The sequence below is a fragment of the Lampetra fluviatilis genome, chromosome 58 (genome assembly GCF_964198595.1).
Source record: "Lampetra fluviatilis chromosome 58, kcLamFluv1.1, whole genome shotgun sequence".
Taxonomy (NCBI): Eukaryota; Metazoa; Chordata; class Hyperoartia; order Petromyzontiformes; family Petromyzontidae; genus Lampetra; species Lampetra fluviatilis.
Genome location: NC_136332.1, coordinates 3,367,372 through 3,385,244, shown reverse-complemented (window position 1 = coordinate 3,385,244; position 17,873 = coordinate 3,367,372). Strand labels below are relative to the sequence as shown.

The 17,873-nt window shown below is 55.3% G+C and overlaps 1 protein-coding gene across 1 annotated transcript in view; it reads right to left on the bottom strand.

Moving 5' to 3' along the window:
• Window positions 1–17,873, bottom strand: part of LOC144950519 (putative helicase with zinc finger domain) — a 110,860-nt gene that overhangs the window by 12,517 nt on the left and 80,470 nt on the right. Inside the window, exons 18-21 of the mRNA XM_078880657.1 lie at window positions 13,369–13,552; window positions 11,590–11,863; window positions 9,924–10,147; window positions 9,781–9,869 (exon numbers count right to left, since the gene is read on the bottom strand). Of these exons, the coding sequence (XP_078736783.1) occupies window positions 9,781–9,869; window positions 9,924–10,147; window positions 11,590–11,863; window positions 13,369–13,552 (771 nt within the window). The remainder of the gene's footprint in view (window positions 1–9,780; window positions 9,870–9,923; window positions 10,148–11,589; window positions 11,864–13,368; window positions 13,553–17,873) is intronic.

The window sequence follows — 17,873 nt, the reverse complement described above, 5'->3', positions numbered from 1 at the left end:
ATTCAAACCCAAGGATCTTAGCAGTGGCAGCTCAACTCTCTGACCTCCAAGCCACCCAGCCACCTTGGCCCAAGAAAAAGATTTGAATTTTTTTTTTACATTTTCAAGGCGGCCAGTGGTATGCCAACTCCTAAGAGGATGCCATCCTTTAAGAGCTCCCGGACAATGCATCATCTGGGCGAGCCGTTAAAACGTTTCCCCCCCCCCCCGGACAGACCCCAAGTAAATAGCTCAGGTGTTTTTATTGGTTCAAGATTTATGGTCGCCCGCTGTTAATCAGAGGCGAGGAGGCCCCTAGCCCTGTGCAAGCCACGCACGGTACACGGCCCACAATGCCTGGCTCCTCCCATGCGTGCCGCCCCCACGCATCCCACGATTAAGATTCCGTTTAAACGTTCATGGGGGGGCGGCGGGGGGAGTGGAAATTTACAGGACTGCCATCAATGGGCTGCCGGATGAAGGCCTCACAAACCACGTTGCTCGTGGGCGGAGGGAGGGGGGTTGTTGGAGGCACACTTCACCAGGCTTGTCAGATGAAGGGTCGGTGCAGATATCACGCAACACTGAATATTGAAAAACTCAGAAACTGAACTATAAACTATTTTCATTATTCTACTGGGTAATGCCCACAGCTCTTTATCACAAGCGATCACAAGTGAAAGCTCAACGAAGTGGCTTATCATTACCGTGGACATTCGCAGCAGCCAAATAACTCTAAACGCACACAGACTGTAAATGTGGAGGGAAAAACCGGAGGACTCGGGAGAACAAGTAAACCCGTAAAAACAAAGTTTTTCACTATAAATCCTTTATATGCGTGGCGGCTAGAGTCTTCTCTTCCTCTGGCTTGAGATGGCTGCCACCTATGGGTCAGATGATTGTCTGCCAGTATTAAACAATTGGTAATTAAATATTTAATTTGTTTTCCCTAAACAGTGGAAAATTTAGGAAAAAAATTTTCACGAACATTAATTGTCACGCACAACGAGTCTGTGTGGAAAATGTCAGCTCGATTGGATCACGGGAAGTGGGTTAAAAAACGACCGAAGGATTTGCACGGTCGTAAGCAAGCAAGCAAGCACGCAAGCAAGCAAGCGAACTTAATATAAAGGATTTAAAAATCCACGCAAACTCAAAATTTACAGCAGACTTCGAGGGTCGGGATCGAACCCACGACGTCCTGTATACCAGGCGAGGTTGTTAACATCTCCTAGCCACCGTGATGATGATGAGAGAGAGAGACCCGCAAACTCCAAATATACAGCAGGCATCAGGTTCGGGATCGAACCCACGACGTCCTGTATACCAGGCGAGGTTGTTAACATCTCATAGCCACCGTGATGATGATGAGAGACAGCGAGAGAGACACGCAAGCTCCAAATATACAGCAGCAGGCGTCAGGTTCGGGATCGAACCCACGACCTCCTGTATACCAGGCGAGGTAGTTAACATCTCACCACCGTGGTGAGTTGATTCTCCTCTGCTGCCCAGCCATTCGAGCTGCGAGAGTTGCCTGCCCCTGTTCAAGCACCAGGTTCAAGATCTTCCTCTTTTCACCTGACTGTGACCGACTGTTTTTCTCTCCCATAGACACTCACAGAGACCCCAAAGACTCACAGTGAGACCCACAGACTCACATTGCGACCCACAGAGTGATACTTAGACCCAGAGACTCATATACAGAACCATAACCCTCTCATATACTCACATGGAGACCCACATGCTCACATGGATACCCTTAAACTCACATCAACTTATACAGAGAGCCATAGACTTACGGAGACTGACAGACTAACATAAACTCATTCTCTCACACCGAGACCCACAGACTTATACTGAGACCCACAGACTCACACGCAGAGACCTATAAACTCACTTGGAGACCCAGAGTGATACAAATATCCATATATTAATATACAGAACCATACTCTCATAGAGACCCATATAGTCACATGGAGACTCAGACTCACAGAGACCCACAGACTTACACAGAGACCCATAGATTCCTCACACAGAGACCCATAGGCAGACACAGAGACCCACAGACTTCTGACGCAGAGACCCATAAACTCACACAGACCCACAGACTTCTAACACAAAGACCCACAGACTCACACAGAGAGACCCATAGACTCGCAGAATCCTCTGAACGATGCCCACTGTTTACCTACAGCATCTTGAGATGCGGTCGCATTTATAACAGACGTGTGAAATACACAACGTACCGCGCAGGTCTATGGCTCACTATTGCGAGGCTGTGAGTCTCGGCACGAGTAAGGATTTCCACGCGAGCCTACGGGTCACACCCGTTCCTGTGCAGCTCCACGAAACACATCGCACGGACCGATGTCAGCCGTGGCCCGGGAACTCAGGTGGCTCGGTCTCAGAGGTCGCAAACGGGTTTTGATTCCTTACCCGTACCCGTACCCGGCCGCACCAGGGTCGCAAACGGGTACCCGTACCCGGCCGGGTACGGGTAGCCGGGTATCGGGGTGTACGGGTATCGGGTAGGGTACGGGTAGCCGGGTATCGGTTAGGGTACGGGTATCGGGTAGGGTACGGGTATCGGGTAGGGTACGGGTATCGGGGGGTACGGGTATCGGGTAGGGTACGGGTATCGGGTAGAGTACGGGTATCGGGTAGGGTACGGGTATCGGGTAGGGTATCGGGTAGGGTACGGGTATCGGGTAGGGTACGGGTATCGGGGGGTACGGGTATCGGGTAGGGTACGGGTATCGGGTAGAGTACGGGTATCGGGTAGGGTATCGGGTAGGGTACGGGTATCGGGTAGGGTACGGGTATCGGGTAGGGTATCGGGTAGGGTACGGGTATCGGGTAGGGTATCGGGTAGGGTACGGGTATCGGGTAGGGTACGGGTATCGGGTAGGGTACGGGTATCGGGTAGGGTACGGGTATCGGGTAGGGTACGGGTATCGGGTAGGGTATAGGGTACGGGTATCGGGTATCGGGTAGGGTACGGGTATCGGGTAGGGTACGGGTATCGGGTAGGGTACGGGTATCGGGTAGGGTACGGGTATCGGGGGGTACGGGTATCGGGGGGTACGGGTATCGGGTAGGGTACGGGTATCGGGTAGGGTACGGGTATCGGGTAGGGTACGGGTATCGGGTAGGGTACCGGGTAGGGTACGGGTATCGGGGGGTACGGGTATCGGGTAGGGTACGGGTATCGGGTAGAGTACGGGTATTGGGTAGGGTACGGGTATCGGGTGGGGTACGGGTATCGGGTAGGGTACGGGTATCGGGTAGGGTATCGGGTAGGGTACGGGTATCGGGTAGGGTACGGGTATCGGGGGGTACGGGTATCGGGTAGGGTACGGGTATCGGGGGGTACCCGGTTGCGACCTCTGCTCGGTCTGCAGCGCGGTGCGATAACCACCGACCGCTCGCCTCCTACGGCGTTCTCGCCTGGTCAACTTCCTCCGTCCACCTTGCATGACAGTGCCTTGCTAACAACCCCCACGCAGATCAATAAACCAATCCTGCCACTGCATGCAAATAAGAGCGGCGGTGGGTGGGGGGACGGTGGCAAAGGTCGCGCAGGCTCGCACCAACAAAAGGGCCTCGGGGTTCAATTCCCGACTGTGGAGCCTTCTCCCCTGTCCTGCGCGGGCTACCTCCGGGTTCCCTCCGGGTATACACGGGATGGTTTTTTACCTACGTGACTTTACCGGAAAAACTCAAGAATATGAATCCTTGCAGTCACGATAGCTTCAAATCTAGAATACACAGGAGGGTCGTGGGTTCGATCCCGAACCCCTGTATATTTGGAGTTTGCGCGTCTCTCTCTCTCTGTCTCTCCATCCCTGTGGTTGCGCTGATTGTTCTCCGGGTTTTCCGGTTTTCCCCTCCACGTTCAGAATCAACGTCGCGCGTTCCCGAGTAATTTGGCTACGGTGGCATTCAGCGCGATGTTGAGCCACGATGCTGAGCTACCGTTCGTGGCCAGGTTCGCTTCATAGCTTGGTGGGCCTTACCCGGGAAAAGAAACAAAAAAGAGCGAACAGTTTTAGTATCTTCTTCTTGGTTCTTTCGGTAAAGTGACGTAGAAGGGAAGTAATAAAATAAAAAAAAATAAAACATAATAAAATAATTCTCACGACGTTTCGGCCACAACGCAAGCAGCCGTCCTCAGGTGAAGAACAGGTCTGTCGGAAAGACAGCGTCTGAATGAATCTGTTCTTCACTTGAGGACGGCTGCTTGCGTTGTGGCCGAAACGTCGTGAGAATTATCTTATTATGTTTTCTTTTTATTATTTTATTATTTCCCTTCTACGTGACTTTACCGAAAGAACCAAGAAGATGAATCCCTGCTGCCGTCACGAAAGAAGCTTTAAATCGAAGTTTTAGTATCCGTCTGTTCCACAACGGCGCGACGACGTTTGCGCCACACAAAACCGCAGGAGCAGGAGGCGGTGCAAACAGCTGCAGACCCCGGGGCCGACAGACCCGATGCCACAAGCTGTCCCTCGTCGCATTCGATTAACTCGGACACGGAGGAGCTTTGCATTTAGATTTGAACGCGCGCGCTTGTGTGTGTGTGCGCGTTTGGGGAACGGTGGTGCAGTAGCGGTTAGCGCGCCGCGCTACGAACCCGGCGGCCCGAGTTCGATTCCCGCTCACGGCCGACACCGGCGACGATTATCTGAACCCGTCCTGGGCCTCCCCTAGGTCGACTCAACCTCAAATGAGTACCTGGTGCGGTGTGTAAACATCGCCAGTGGGGAGAGAAAGGTCGGCCGGGCGTGGTGCTGGCCACCCACCCCCTCGTGTGTGCCGTGCCGGCCTTCATAGGTGCTACTCGCTAACAGCACTTGCCCCAACAGTCTGTTAAGGCTACACGGGGGATCTTTGTCTTTGGGGAGCAGTGACGCAGCAGTTAGCGCAACGCCTGGACTCGAGTTCCATCTCAGGGCGTCGATACCGCACCGGCGAACTTGAAAAGACGGCGTTTGACAAAGCAGACGGTCGTACTCAAATAGGAGCATTCGTAAGCGCAAGGTTTGCAATTTAAATCCAACCGGTCGTCAATGTGCCGAGGTGAGATATGTGGCAAAGTCGGTCTGAACTAGATCGGCGAAACAGATAAGCGGAGTGTGTGCGTGTGTGTGAGTACGTGTGGATTACCGGGTATTTGGGGCTGAGTGTCTGTGTGTGTGCGGTAGTGTAGTGGTTAGCGCGCTGCGCTACGAATCTGGCCACCCGGGTTCGATTCCCGCTCACGGCAAACACCGGTGACGATTATCTCAACTGGTCCTGGGCAACCCCTAGGTCAACTCAGCCTTCTGAACACCTCGTGCGATGTTTGCACTTGCCCCAACAGTCTGTTAAGGCTATTCCGGTGATCTTTGTCTTTGTGTGCGAGTGGGCAAGGAGGGGGGGGTGGGGGCAGACACCACCAAAATGTTTACACGTCGCGAACAGACACACACACAGCACACACAAAGATCCCCCGATAGACTTAAAGACTTAACAAACTGTTGGGACAAGTGCTGTGAGCGAGCGCCTATGAAGGTCAGCACGGCACACGAGGGGGTGGGTGGCCAGCACCACGCCCGGCCGCCTTTGTCTCCCCAGTGGCGATGTTCACACACCGCATCAGACGCTAGCAGGGGAAAGACCCGGGACCGGTTCAGATATTCTCGGCCGCGAGCGGGAATCGAACTCGGGTCGCCGGGTTCGCGGCGTAGAGCGCAGCGCGCCGATCGCTAACGCCACCGCCGCTCCCCGCACCACAGCCGGGCACACATTAATATTCACACATTCACCACCACGCATGCACGCACAGACATTCGCGCAGAAATCTGCAGCGTCAGTCCGTCATTGCTTTGCGAGCGCCCGGCAATTTGTAATCACGGAGCCGTGAAGTGTTTCTTTTTTTAAAGGGGGGGCCGCTGGTATTGCCGCGCCTCCGTTATCAGCGGGGAGACGGCCCGCACAAGCGGGGACGAAGCCCTTTAATTGGGCAACTTAAAACAACAACAACAACAACGATAATAGTAGGGTTTACACTGTGAGACCTCCTTTACCAGTGGCAAAATATAGTAATAGGTTTTTACCCTTTCTAGATTTGAAGCTTTCGTGACTGCAAGGATTCATACTATTTTCGGTAAAGTCACGGAGGTAAAAAATGAAATTAAAATTAATAAAAATAAAATAATATAAATCACGACGTTTCGGAGGCAACACAAGTATCCGTCATCAGGTGGGACCGTCACAGCCAGATTAGCTGTATCAAGTGATTTCCCTTTCAACTGGTACAAAAACTGACACCTTTATACAAGGAATCATGTTCGCAATAACCACAACACAAGCAGTCAAAATGCAAACAAAAAGAAACAACTCTGATAATATAAAGGTGTCAGTTTTGTACCAGTTGAAAGGGTAAAAACCTACTACTATATTTTGCCACTGGTAAAGGAGGTCTCATAGTGTAAATGTTTACCCTGAGCTCTCAATACTCTGATAGTGCGCTGTCTTTGAGTTGTACGCCTTTTGGCGTCATCTGGTCCAACACCAATGGAGACTAGGCTCTAAGAAAAGCTGTCTCGGGTGTGGACCAATCAACTTCAAGGACAGTGCATATCATTATCAGAGTTGTTTCTTTTTGTTTACATTTTGACTGCTTGTGTTGTGGCTATTGCAAACATGATCCCTTGTATAAAGGTGTCAGTTTTTGTACCAGTTGAAAGGGTAAAAACCTGCTACTATTACAATAGTAGGGTTTTTCCCCTATATTCTGGCAACAAAACTAAAACCTTATTACGAGGAATCGCGTCTGCATTAACCACAATACTTGTGGTCAAAATGCAAACAAAAAACACTCTGATAATAAATGCATTGTCCTTGAAGCTGATTGGTCCACACCAGAGACAGCTTTCTTTTGAGCCTCTAGCACCAATTGAGACGAAAGAGCTAATTAAGTGACACTGATTTGAAGCTTTCGTGACTGCAGGAACCCATACACTCTGATTCTTTCGGTAAAGTCACGTGGTTCAGCAGTTTCACTGCTGGATTAATTTTTCCCACCTGAGGACGACCGCTTGTGTTGCGATCGAAACGTCTGTGATGTATATTCTTAGGTTTGTTCGGTAAAGTCACGTAGGTAAAAAATAAAAATTAATAAATATTAAATAAAAATAAAATCATTTTACTTTAATTAATTTTAATTTTTTACCTACGTGACTTTACCGAAAATAACCTAAAAATATGAATCCTTGCAGTCATGAAAGCTTCAAATCTAAAACTCTGTGATGTAGCTCATTAAACCTCCGACGTGCATTTCCGATATTCAATGTGCGATCACGTCGGTCCAAGGTGGTTTTCGTGGAACCAATTAAATGTTGTTAACCGAGGGAGCCGCTGTGTTGTACTGCACGCACGTTCGCATGTTCACTTAATGGGGAGATGCCGTCCAAACGGCCAAGTGTTTCGCTCAAGACTCTCCATCCTACGTCCGATCGTAAGCACACGTTCTTCCTTTCTATTGCGCGTAGTCATTCTAGATGTGAAGCTTTCGTGACTGCAAGGATTCATACTCTTAGTTTTTTCGGTAAAGTCACGTAGGTAAAGAAATAAAAATAAATAATAAAAATAATATCGAGGTTGACACAGTAAATCTAGCTGTGACGGTCCCACCTGATGACGGAGACTTGTGTTGCCTCCGAAACGTCGTGATTTTTTTATTTTATTTCTATTTTTATTTCTATTATTTTTTATTTTTACCTACGTGACTTGACCGAAACAACCTAAGAGTATGCGCTTAGTCACTTTAAGACGTTTCTTGTTCATGTTTTTGTTTGTTACGGTTGCACCCGATTCAAGAGCCGCATGGCTCACAGGGCCACACCTAATACATGAACTGAACTGAATAATCTTCTTGGTTTTTTCGGTAAAGTCACGTAGAAGGGAAGTAATAAAATAATAAAAATAAAACATAATAAAATTAAACAATTCTCATGACGTTTCGGCCACAACGCAAGCAGCCGTCCTCAGGTGAAGAATGAGGACGGCTGCTTGCGTTGTGGCTGAAACGTCGTGAGAATTGTTTAATTTTATTATGTTTTATTTTTATTATTTTATTACTTCCCTTCTACGTGACTTTACCGAAAAAACCAAGAAGATGAATCCCCAAACGCGCACACACACACAAGCGCGCGCGTTCAAATCTAAATGCGAAAATGAACTGAATAACTTTGACGACTCCTCGCAAACACTGCCAAAGGTCTCTACTCCATCACTACGTCCCCATCCCCCACAATCTCGCTCAGGCGAGGATGGGGGGGGAGGGGGCTGATCCCTCGGGGGCCCGGCCCCACGTCAGTGCGGAGGTGGACGGGCCTCAACGCCACGGGGATGCGGCGGCGGGCGGCTTGGGGAGGCAGGGACCCCCCCGGGCGAGGGTCGATCCGCCGGGTAAAGGACCATTTGCGTCCGAGCTGAGATTTCATCAAGGACCCACCGCTGTCCAGAGGTCGCAACCGGGTACCCGATACCCGTACCCTACCCGATACCCGGCTACCCGTACCCGGCCGGGTACGGGTACCCATTTGCGACCCTGGTGCGGCCGGGTACGGGTAAGGAATCAAAACCCGTTTGCGACCTCTGCCGCTGACCTCACGTGCCCCCCCCCCCGCCCCCCCCCCCCAACGTCCCCACCGTCCCACCCCCTCCCACCCCCCCCCCCCTCCCGCCCCGGTCCAGGTTCACCGGGAAGCCGTTGCCCATTTTAATCCGAACTTTGACAACCGCCGGGCCGGCGACGAGATGGACCGTCTGTTTCAGATCTCGCGGAGCGTTTGCAAAGCTTCTGCGCTCCAGAATGGCCCACGGAAGTGGATCTCACGGAGCTACCTCCGAGACCCCTTTGAACTCGATCTTACGTGTATTTACGTGTCTCAATGCGAGTCTACGTGTCTCTATGCGAGTCTACGGGTTTCTATGTGAGTCTCCAGGTCTCTACGCAAGTCTACGGGACTCTTTGCGAGTCTATTGGTGTCTACGTGAGTCTGCGGTTCTCTATGTGAGTCTGCGGGTCTCTTTGCGAGTCTATTGGTGTCTATGTGAGTCTATTGGTGTCTAAGTGAGTCTACAGGTCTCTATGTGAGTCTACGGGTCTCTATGTGAGTCTATTGGTGTCTACGTGAGACTACGGGTGTCTGTGTGTGAGTCTACGGGTCTCTATGCGAGGCCACGGGTCTCTCTATATGTCTCTGTGAGAACGTACGGCTCTCTGCGCGAGTCACAGGTGACCGCGCCAAAACCATCAACTCCCTGCACGTGAAGAAGCCAGCGTGACCACGAGCGGCTGCAACCTGGATTCGAAACCCGGGATCTCAGCGGAGGCGAGCGAGCGTCTCTGACCTCCGAGCCAGCGGGCCACGTCTCACCTACCATCGCAACGTAGGCGGCAAGGCCAGGCGGATACTCCGGACACGTCGCCGCGTCAACGCACGGAGCACAAGAGAGAATCGCCGAGCGGCGGCGGCGGCAACGCGGATGGGGAGTAGGTAGGAGGATGCGGAGGATGAGGAGGAGGTACGAGTGGGAGGAGGATGAGGAAGTCAGGAGGAGGAGGAGGAGTTGGAAGGGGATGAGGAGGAGGAGTTGGGAGGAGGATGCGGAGTGGGAGGAGGAGTTGGAACAGGATGCGGAGTGGGAGGAGGATGAGGAGGTCAGGAGGAGGAGGAGGAAGATAGGAGGAGGATGAGGAGGAGGAGGAGGAGGAGGAGGAGGGGGAGGAGGCGTGCACGGGGGCGGCACCTGTGAGGGCGAGTGCGGCTTGTGCGTGATCACGTCGGACATTCCTCCGTGCAGCTGCTCCCACGCGTGCTGACCTCCTCCACCTCCTCCTCCACCACCTCCACCACCTCCTCCACCTCCACCACCTCCACCACCTCCTCCACCTCCTCCACCGCTCCCGGCGGAGGGCGAGGAGTGGAAGTAAGAGGCGGCCGCGGCGGCGGCGGCGGCCCGCAGCGCCCTCGGCACGAACTCGGGCGCGAGCGGGTTGAGCACGTACGACTTCTTGAGCTCCACGCCGTCCAGCTCCGCGCGGATCTGCTCCAGCGTGGTGCCCTGCAGGCTGCCGCTGTCGTGGCAAGCGCCGATGAAGCGCTCCCACAGCTTCCTGCCGCCGGCGTTAGAACGTGGCGGTGGTGGTGGTGGTGGTGGTGGTGGAGGGGGGGGGGGGCAGACGCTCAGACGCTGTCTCCCCGACAGACCTGGTCTTCACCTGAGGACGGCTGCATTCAGACGCTGTCTCCCGGTCAGACCTGGTACCTGGTCTTCACCTGAGGACGGCTGCTTGCGTTGTGGCGGAAACGTCGTGAGAATTGTATTTTATTATGGTTTATTTTTATTATTTTATTACTTCTCTTCTACGTAACTTTACCGAAAGAACCAAGAAGATGAATCCCTGCAGTCACGAAAGAAACTTAAATCGAAATTTAGCTCAGCAACCCGTTGGCCCGACCGCCTGTCCAAACGACGGGGCCCACTTTGTTGAGCGATCGTTTGTGGGCAGGCCGCTTCTGACAAATGTAGTGTTACTACCTCCGTGGGTTTCGCCTGGTAGGATGGGAATGGTTTCGTGTTATTGTTTGTGTGATTCGTTTGCCTTTGTCGTACTCTGCCGCACTACTATCGTGTTTTTGTACTGATGCTTGTTGTTGGAACGCTCTTAACCCGTGCCGCCCCCCCCCCCCCTACTGAACTTTATAGCTCATCGGATTCCTCCAGGATAGACACGGAATTCTGATTCAGACCTTGCCACCAACATCACCTATTACACGGTGGGGTAGTTGTGTTCCTGAAAAACTCTGCGTTGTGGAAATATCGCCGATAATACCCCCGGTACCACCATCAACCCCCAGCGCCGTCAGAACCACTTCAGCCAGCAGCACCGTCACCCCACCGGCAACCAGCACCATCGCCGCCACCCACCATCACCAGCACCACGACTCTCACGACCAGTACCATCACCGGCACCACCAGCATCATCATCATCAGCACCACCACCATCACCGTCACCACCGCCACCACCGCCACCACCGCCATCACAACCACCGCCACCACGACTTTCATCATCACCGCCACCCACCAGCACCAGCACCTTCACCACCACTCTCACGACCAGTACCATGACCGGCACCACCACCACCAGCAGCATCATCATCATCATCAGCACCACCACCACCACCACCACCGCCATCACCGCCACCGCCATCACCGCCACCACCACCGCCACCACGACTTTCATCATCACCGCCACCCACCAGCACCAGCACCACGACTCTCACGACCAGTACCATCACCGGCACCACCAGCATCATCATCAGCACCACCGCCACCACCGCCACCACCATCACCGCCACCACCACGACTTTCATCAGCACCACCACCCACCAGCACCAGCACCTTCACCACCACTCTCACGACCAGTACCATCACCGGCACCACCAGCATCATCATCAGCACCACCGCCACCACCACCGCCACCACCACCACCACCGCCGCCGCCCTCATCACCCACCACCATCCTCCGCCGGGGGGAGAGGGGGGGGGCACTACCTGCACTTCCCGAGCGAGCAGAGCGCCACGGGGTCGCCCACGACTGCGAGGAGCGACTGGGCCCGCGTGATGGCCGTGTTGAGCAGCTTGGGGTCGGACAGGAAGCCCAGGTCCAGGTCGTCCAGCGGGTCCCGGCACTGCTCGGCGGTCGCGGCGGCGCCCTCCCCCGTCGCCGTGACGACGAGCGCCGGCGCGACGGAGCCGGTGTCCGTGCCGTGGCGCCGCGTGTGCCGCGTGCGCACTGTGCTCAAGAAGAGCACTCGGAACTGCTTGCCTGCGCGCGCGCACGAGAGGCAAAGATCCCATGTAGAGCCAAGACTGTCGGGGCAAGCGCCGAGGAATTTCGGCTGGATGGCCGGTAGAACGCCAGGCCGCCTTGGTCTCCCCAGTGGCGATGTTTACACACCGCACCGGGTACGCGGATCAGGCCGAGCCAACCTATGGGAGGGCCCCGGGACTTGTGAAGATAAGTCATATTGTTGGGTTTTTTCGGTAAAGTCACGTAGGTAAAAAAATTTAAAATAATAAAAGTAAAATAAAAATAAAATAAAATAAAAATCACGTTTCGGAGGCAACACAAGCTTCCGTATTCAGGTGGAACCGTCACAGCTCGCTCGCTGTATCAAGCAAATGCGAAATTCCAAGAGATCCTACCCCGTATATATATGCTGGTTGAGGGGGGAGGAGCCAGGGACAGGCCCTCTTTTTATTATTATGGTAAGATAACAGTCACCGGTGTGGGACATGAACAGGGACCGAACTCGGGTCGCCAGGTTCGCAGCGCCGCACGCCAACCCCTGCACCACCGCTCCCTCACTCACTCTCGCACGCACGGTGTAAAACAAGAGTAGGCTTTATCCTTTCTAGAGTTGTGTTAAGATGTTCAAACACCAAATAAATCGCTTTGTGCAAGTTCCTGCGTTACCCGCTAACACGGTGATTTTAGTAAACGTGCACACAAGCGCGCCCTGATAATGACGAATGATGCATCGTCTTGGAAACCGACTGGCCTACGCCAGAGACAGCCTTCTGTATGGCCGAGTCTCACCACCAGCGTCAGTCAGACCAGAGAATAACGGCGCAGAAAGAGATTCGAGTCGGGAGTCGAACCTGGGACCCTTGTCGCCGCGACGACCGCGAGGCCGTCGCCGCGACGACCAACAGGACGTCGCCACGACGACCACGAGGCCGTCGCCGCGACGACCACGAGGACGTCGCCACGACGACCACGAGAACGTCGCCGCGACGACCACGAGGACGTCGCCGCGACGACCACGAGGACGTCGCCGCGACGACCAAGAGGACGTCGCCACGACGACCACGAGGCCGTCGCCGCGACGACCACGAGGACGTCGCCACGACGACCACGAGAACGTCGCCGCGACGACCACGAGGACGTCGCCGCGACGACCACGAGGACGTCGCCGCGACGACCACGAGGACGTCGCAGCGACGACCACGAGGACGTCGCCGCGACGACCACGAGGACGTCGCCGCGACGACCACGAGGACGTCGCAGCGACGACCACGAGGACGTCGCCGCGACGACCACGAGGCCGTCGCCGCGACGACCACGAGGACGTCGCCACGACGACCACGAGAACGTCGCCGCGACGACCACGAGAACGTCGCCGCGACGACCACGAGAACGTCGCCACGACGACCACGAGGATGTCGCCACGACGACCACGAGGCCGTCACCACGACGACCACGAGAACGTCGCCACGACGACCGCGAGAACGTCGCCAGGACGACCGCGAGGCCGTCGCCGCGCCCACCTTGCACGTTGAGGACGCGCTCGACGCTGACGTCGTACAGCCGCTTCTTGCGCAGCTGCGAGCGGATGCGGAACACCTGGTCAGCGTACGGGGTCACGACCCCCACGCTGCCCTCGCCCAGCTTCCCCCACGCCACGGGCCACTTGCGGCACACCTCCTCCACGCGCTCCACCAGCTCAAACACCTGCCACACGCACGCACAGACACACGCACAGACGCACGCACACACGCACGCACAGACGCACGCACAGACGCACGCACACACGCACGCACAGACGCACGCACACACGCACGCACAGACGCACGCACAGACGCACGCACAGACGCACGCACACACGCACGCACACACGCACGCACAGACGCACGCACAGACGCACGCACAGACGCACGCACAGACGCACGCACAGACGCACGCACAGACGCACGCACAGACGCACGCACAGACGCACGCACAGACGCACGCACAGACACACGCACAGACGCACGCACACACGCACGCACAGACACACGCACAGACGCACGCACACACGCACGCACAGACGCACGCACAGACGCACGCAACGCAGGGACGCAGAGATGCACACACGCAGAGACGCACACACACACACAGAGACGCAGACACACACAGAGACGTACACACACAGAGACGTACGCACACAGAGACGCACGCACACACACTGAGACACGCACACGCACAGATGCACGCACAGACGCACGCACAGACGCACGCACAGACGCACGCAACGCAGGGACGCAGAGATCCACGCACGCAGAGACGCACACACACAGAGACGCACACGCACACAGAGACGTACACGCGCAGAGACGCACACGCACACAGAGACGCGCACGCAGAGACACGCACACGCAGAGACGCACACACACAGAGACGCACACACACACGCAGAGACACACACACAGAGACACACACACAGAGACACACACACACACAGAGACACACACACGCAGAGACGCACGCACACACACAGAGACGCACACGCAGAGACGTACACACGCACACAGAGACGCACACGCACACAGAGACGCACACGCACACAGAGACACACACGCAGAGACACGCACACGCAGAGACGCACACACACAGAGACACGCACACACACGCAGATACACACACAGGGACAAGGTTAACGACACTGCTACTGGTGGTGCAGTTCCTGGTGGTCATGGTGATGATGATGATGGTGGTGGTGGTGGTACTTGTGATGGTGGTGGCAACAGTGGTGCAGAAAGTGGTTCTCCTGGCCGTGATGATGGTGTCGTTGGACTGTTGGTGGTGGTGTTGGTGGTGCTGTTGTTGGTGCTGTTGGTGGTGCTGTTGTTGGTGCTGTTGGTGGTGCTGTTGGTGGTGCTGTTGTTGGTGCTGTTGGTGGTGCTGTTGGTGGTGCTGTTGGTGGTGCTGTTGTTGGTGCTGTTGGTGGTGCTGTTGGTGGTGCTGTTGGTGGTGCTGTTGTTGGTGCTGTTGGTGGTGCTGTTGGTGGTGTCAAGATCGGCCTCAGTAGAGGAGGCTCGTGAAGGACGCTACTGGGCAGTTGGAGGCAGTCGCCCTCCAACAACAACGGAGGGCGGAGGAGCGACGCTCACAACGACGAGCGGAGCGCCGGGTGGCTAAAGCACAGCAAGTTGGCACAGTAGGGGGCACAGGTGGTGCATCAGCCAGTCATCTCGGTCATCTCGGTCAGTCGACCCGTGGCACCTGCTGGGTCTGCCCCGTGACCTCCTGCCAGCAGGCGTTCGACACTTCACGTGATAGCCTCAAGGTGCACATGGCCTGGCACAAGCGTTGTGGTGACGTCACCACCACTTAGTGGCGAATGGCGGTTGTTGGTGGCGCTGTTGGTGGCGCTGTTGGTGGCGCTGTTGGTGGCGCTGTTGGTGGCGCTGTTGATGGCGCTGTAGGTGGTGGTGTTGGTGGCGCTGTTGGTGGTGCTGTTGGTGGCTCTGTTGGTGGCGCTGTTGGTGGCGGTGTTGGTGGCGCTGTTGGTGGCGCTGTTGGTGGTGCTGTTGGTGGCGGTGTTGGTGGCGCTGTTGGTGGTGCTGTTGGTGGTGCTGTTGGTGGTGGTGTTGGTGGCTCTGTTGGTGGCGCTGTTGGTGGCGCTGTTGATGGCGCTGTAGGTGGTGGTGTTGGTGGCGCTGTTGGTGGTGCTGTTGGTGGCTCTGTTGGTGGCGCTGTTGGTGGCGGTGTTGGTGGCGCTGTTGGTGGCGCTGTTGGTGGTGCTGTTGGTGGCGGTGTTGGTGGCGCTGTTGGTGGTGCTGTTGGTGGTGCTGTTGGTGGTGGTGTTGGTGGCGCTGTTGGTGGTGCTGTTGGTGGTGGTGTTGGTGGTGCTGTTGGTGGTGGTGTTGGTGGTGCTGTTGGTGGTGCTGTTGGTGGTGCTGTTGGTGGTGCTGTTGGTGGTGGTGTTGGTGGCGCTGTTGGTGGTGCTGTTGGTAGTGCTGTTGGTGGTGCTGTTGGTGGTGCTGTTGGTGGTGCTGTTGGTGGCGCTGTTGGTGGCGGTGTTGGTGGCGGTTGTTGGTGGTGCTGTTGGCGGTGCTGTTGGTGGTGCTGTTGGTGGCGCTGTTGGTGGTGCTCATGAGGAGCGGCAGCGTAGTGGTCAGTGCTACGCTGCGCTCCGAATCCGGCGCCCCGAGTTCGATTCCCGCTCACGGTCAACACCGGTGACGATTATCTGAACCGGTACCTGGGCCACCCCTAGGTCGACTCAACCTCAAATGAGTACCCGGTGCGGTGTGTAAACATCGGCACTGGGGAGACAAAGGCGGTCGGGGCGTGGTGCTGGCCACCCACCCCCTCGTGCACCACAGGTGCTACTCGCTAACAGCACTTGCCCCAACAGTCTGTTAAGGCTACACGGGGGGATCTTTAGTCTTTGGTGGTGTTGGTGGCGTTGATGGTGGGAGGTCGACCCCATTGCTCCACCTCCGTGGGGTCGTGTCACGGTGACCGGGCGGGTTGTGCCGGGCCCCGCTGAGAACCGGGGTTCTTAGGCAGGTGTCAGCCACCCAACCACAGCGATTAGACCGGGTCCTCAAGCGTGGCATTGGAGCACCGATGCCCCACAGATTCGCACGCACAGAGACCCACAGACTTCCCGCGCAGAGACCCATAGACCAACAAAGAGACCCACAAACTACACAGAGACCCATAGACTCACACAGAGACCCAGACTCACACAGAGACCCATATACTCACACAGAGACCCAGACTCACACAGAGACCCATAGACTCACACAGAGACCCATTGGCACACACAGAGACCCATAGACGCCTCACACAGACCCATAGACTTCTCACACAGCGACCCATAGACTCCTCACACAGAGACCCACAGACTTCTGACGCAGAGACCCATAGACTCACACAAACCCATAGATTCCTCACACAGAGGCCCAAAAGGGATCACGCAGAGACCCATAGATGCCTCACACAGAGACCCACAGACTCACACAGAGACCCATAGACTACCACAGAGACCCATAGACCCACACAGAGACCCATAGACTCACACAGAGACCCATAGACCCACACAGAGACCCATAGACTCACACAGAGACCCATAGACTCACACAGAGACCCATAGACTCACACAGACCTTTATATTCCTCACACAGAGACCCAGACTCACACAGAGACCCATAGACTCACACAGAGACCTAGACTCACACAGACCTATAGATTCCTCACACAGAGACCCACAAAGAGACACACAGACTACTCAGATACCCCGCCTCCCCCCGGCCATATCGAGCCCACCGCGCTGAACCCGGCTACATCTGTGAAAAAGAGCTTAGTAGCTCATCGGATTCCTCCGGTGTCAATCACGATTCACGAGCGGCACACCGTCGCGCCGCGGCGGCGAGGGAGGGTGATTATACAAAAAAAATAAACTTCGATTTAAAGCTTTCGTGACTGCAGGGATTCATCTTCTTGGTTCTTTCGGTAAAGTCACGTAGAATGGAAATAATAAAATAAGAATAAAAATAAAACATAATATGTTATTTCATTATATTATTTTATTATTTCCATTCTACGTGACTTTACCGAAAGAAACCATGAAAAAAAAATTAAAACATCGCTGAAGCGGACGGGAGCATGAACAAACAAACCGAGAAGCCATTGAGCCGAGCCGTCCTTTGAGAGGCCATCGCTTTGCTGAGCGAGTGATTGAGCGAGCGGGGCGGGCGAGCGGGCGGGGCGAGTCAGCCCCGGATAGTGGCAGGATTAGGAGCCTCCTCCCCCCCCACCACCACCTCACAGCTCTCGCGTCTGCCGGGCTTGCTCTCTCTCTCTCGCCTGGCCCGTTCCCAAACCATTAATTTGCCGCTCCGTCACCGCCCACGCAATGTCAAGGCGGAGTGCACTTAAGCTCACCGCTGCCACCGTAAACATTTTAATGAAGCCGACGTGTTTACGGGCGAGCGCGATGCGTCTTGGCAGAGCGGGTCGCCCCGTCATGGTGGGACGCGCGGAGAGTGGGGAGGGGTGGGGA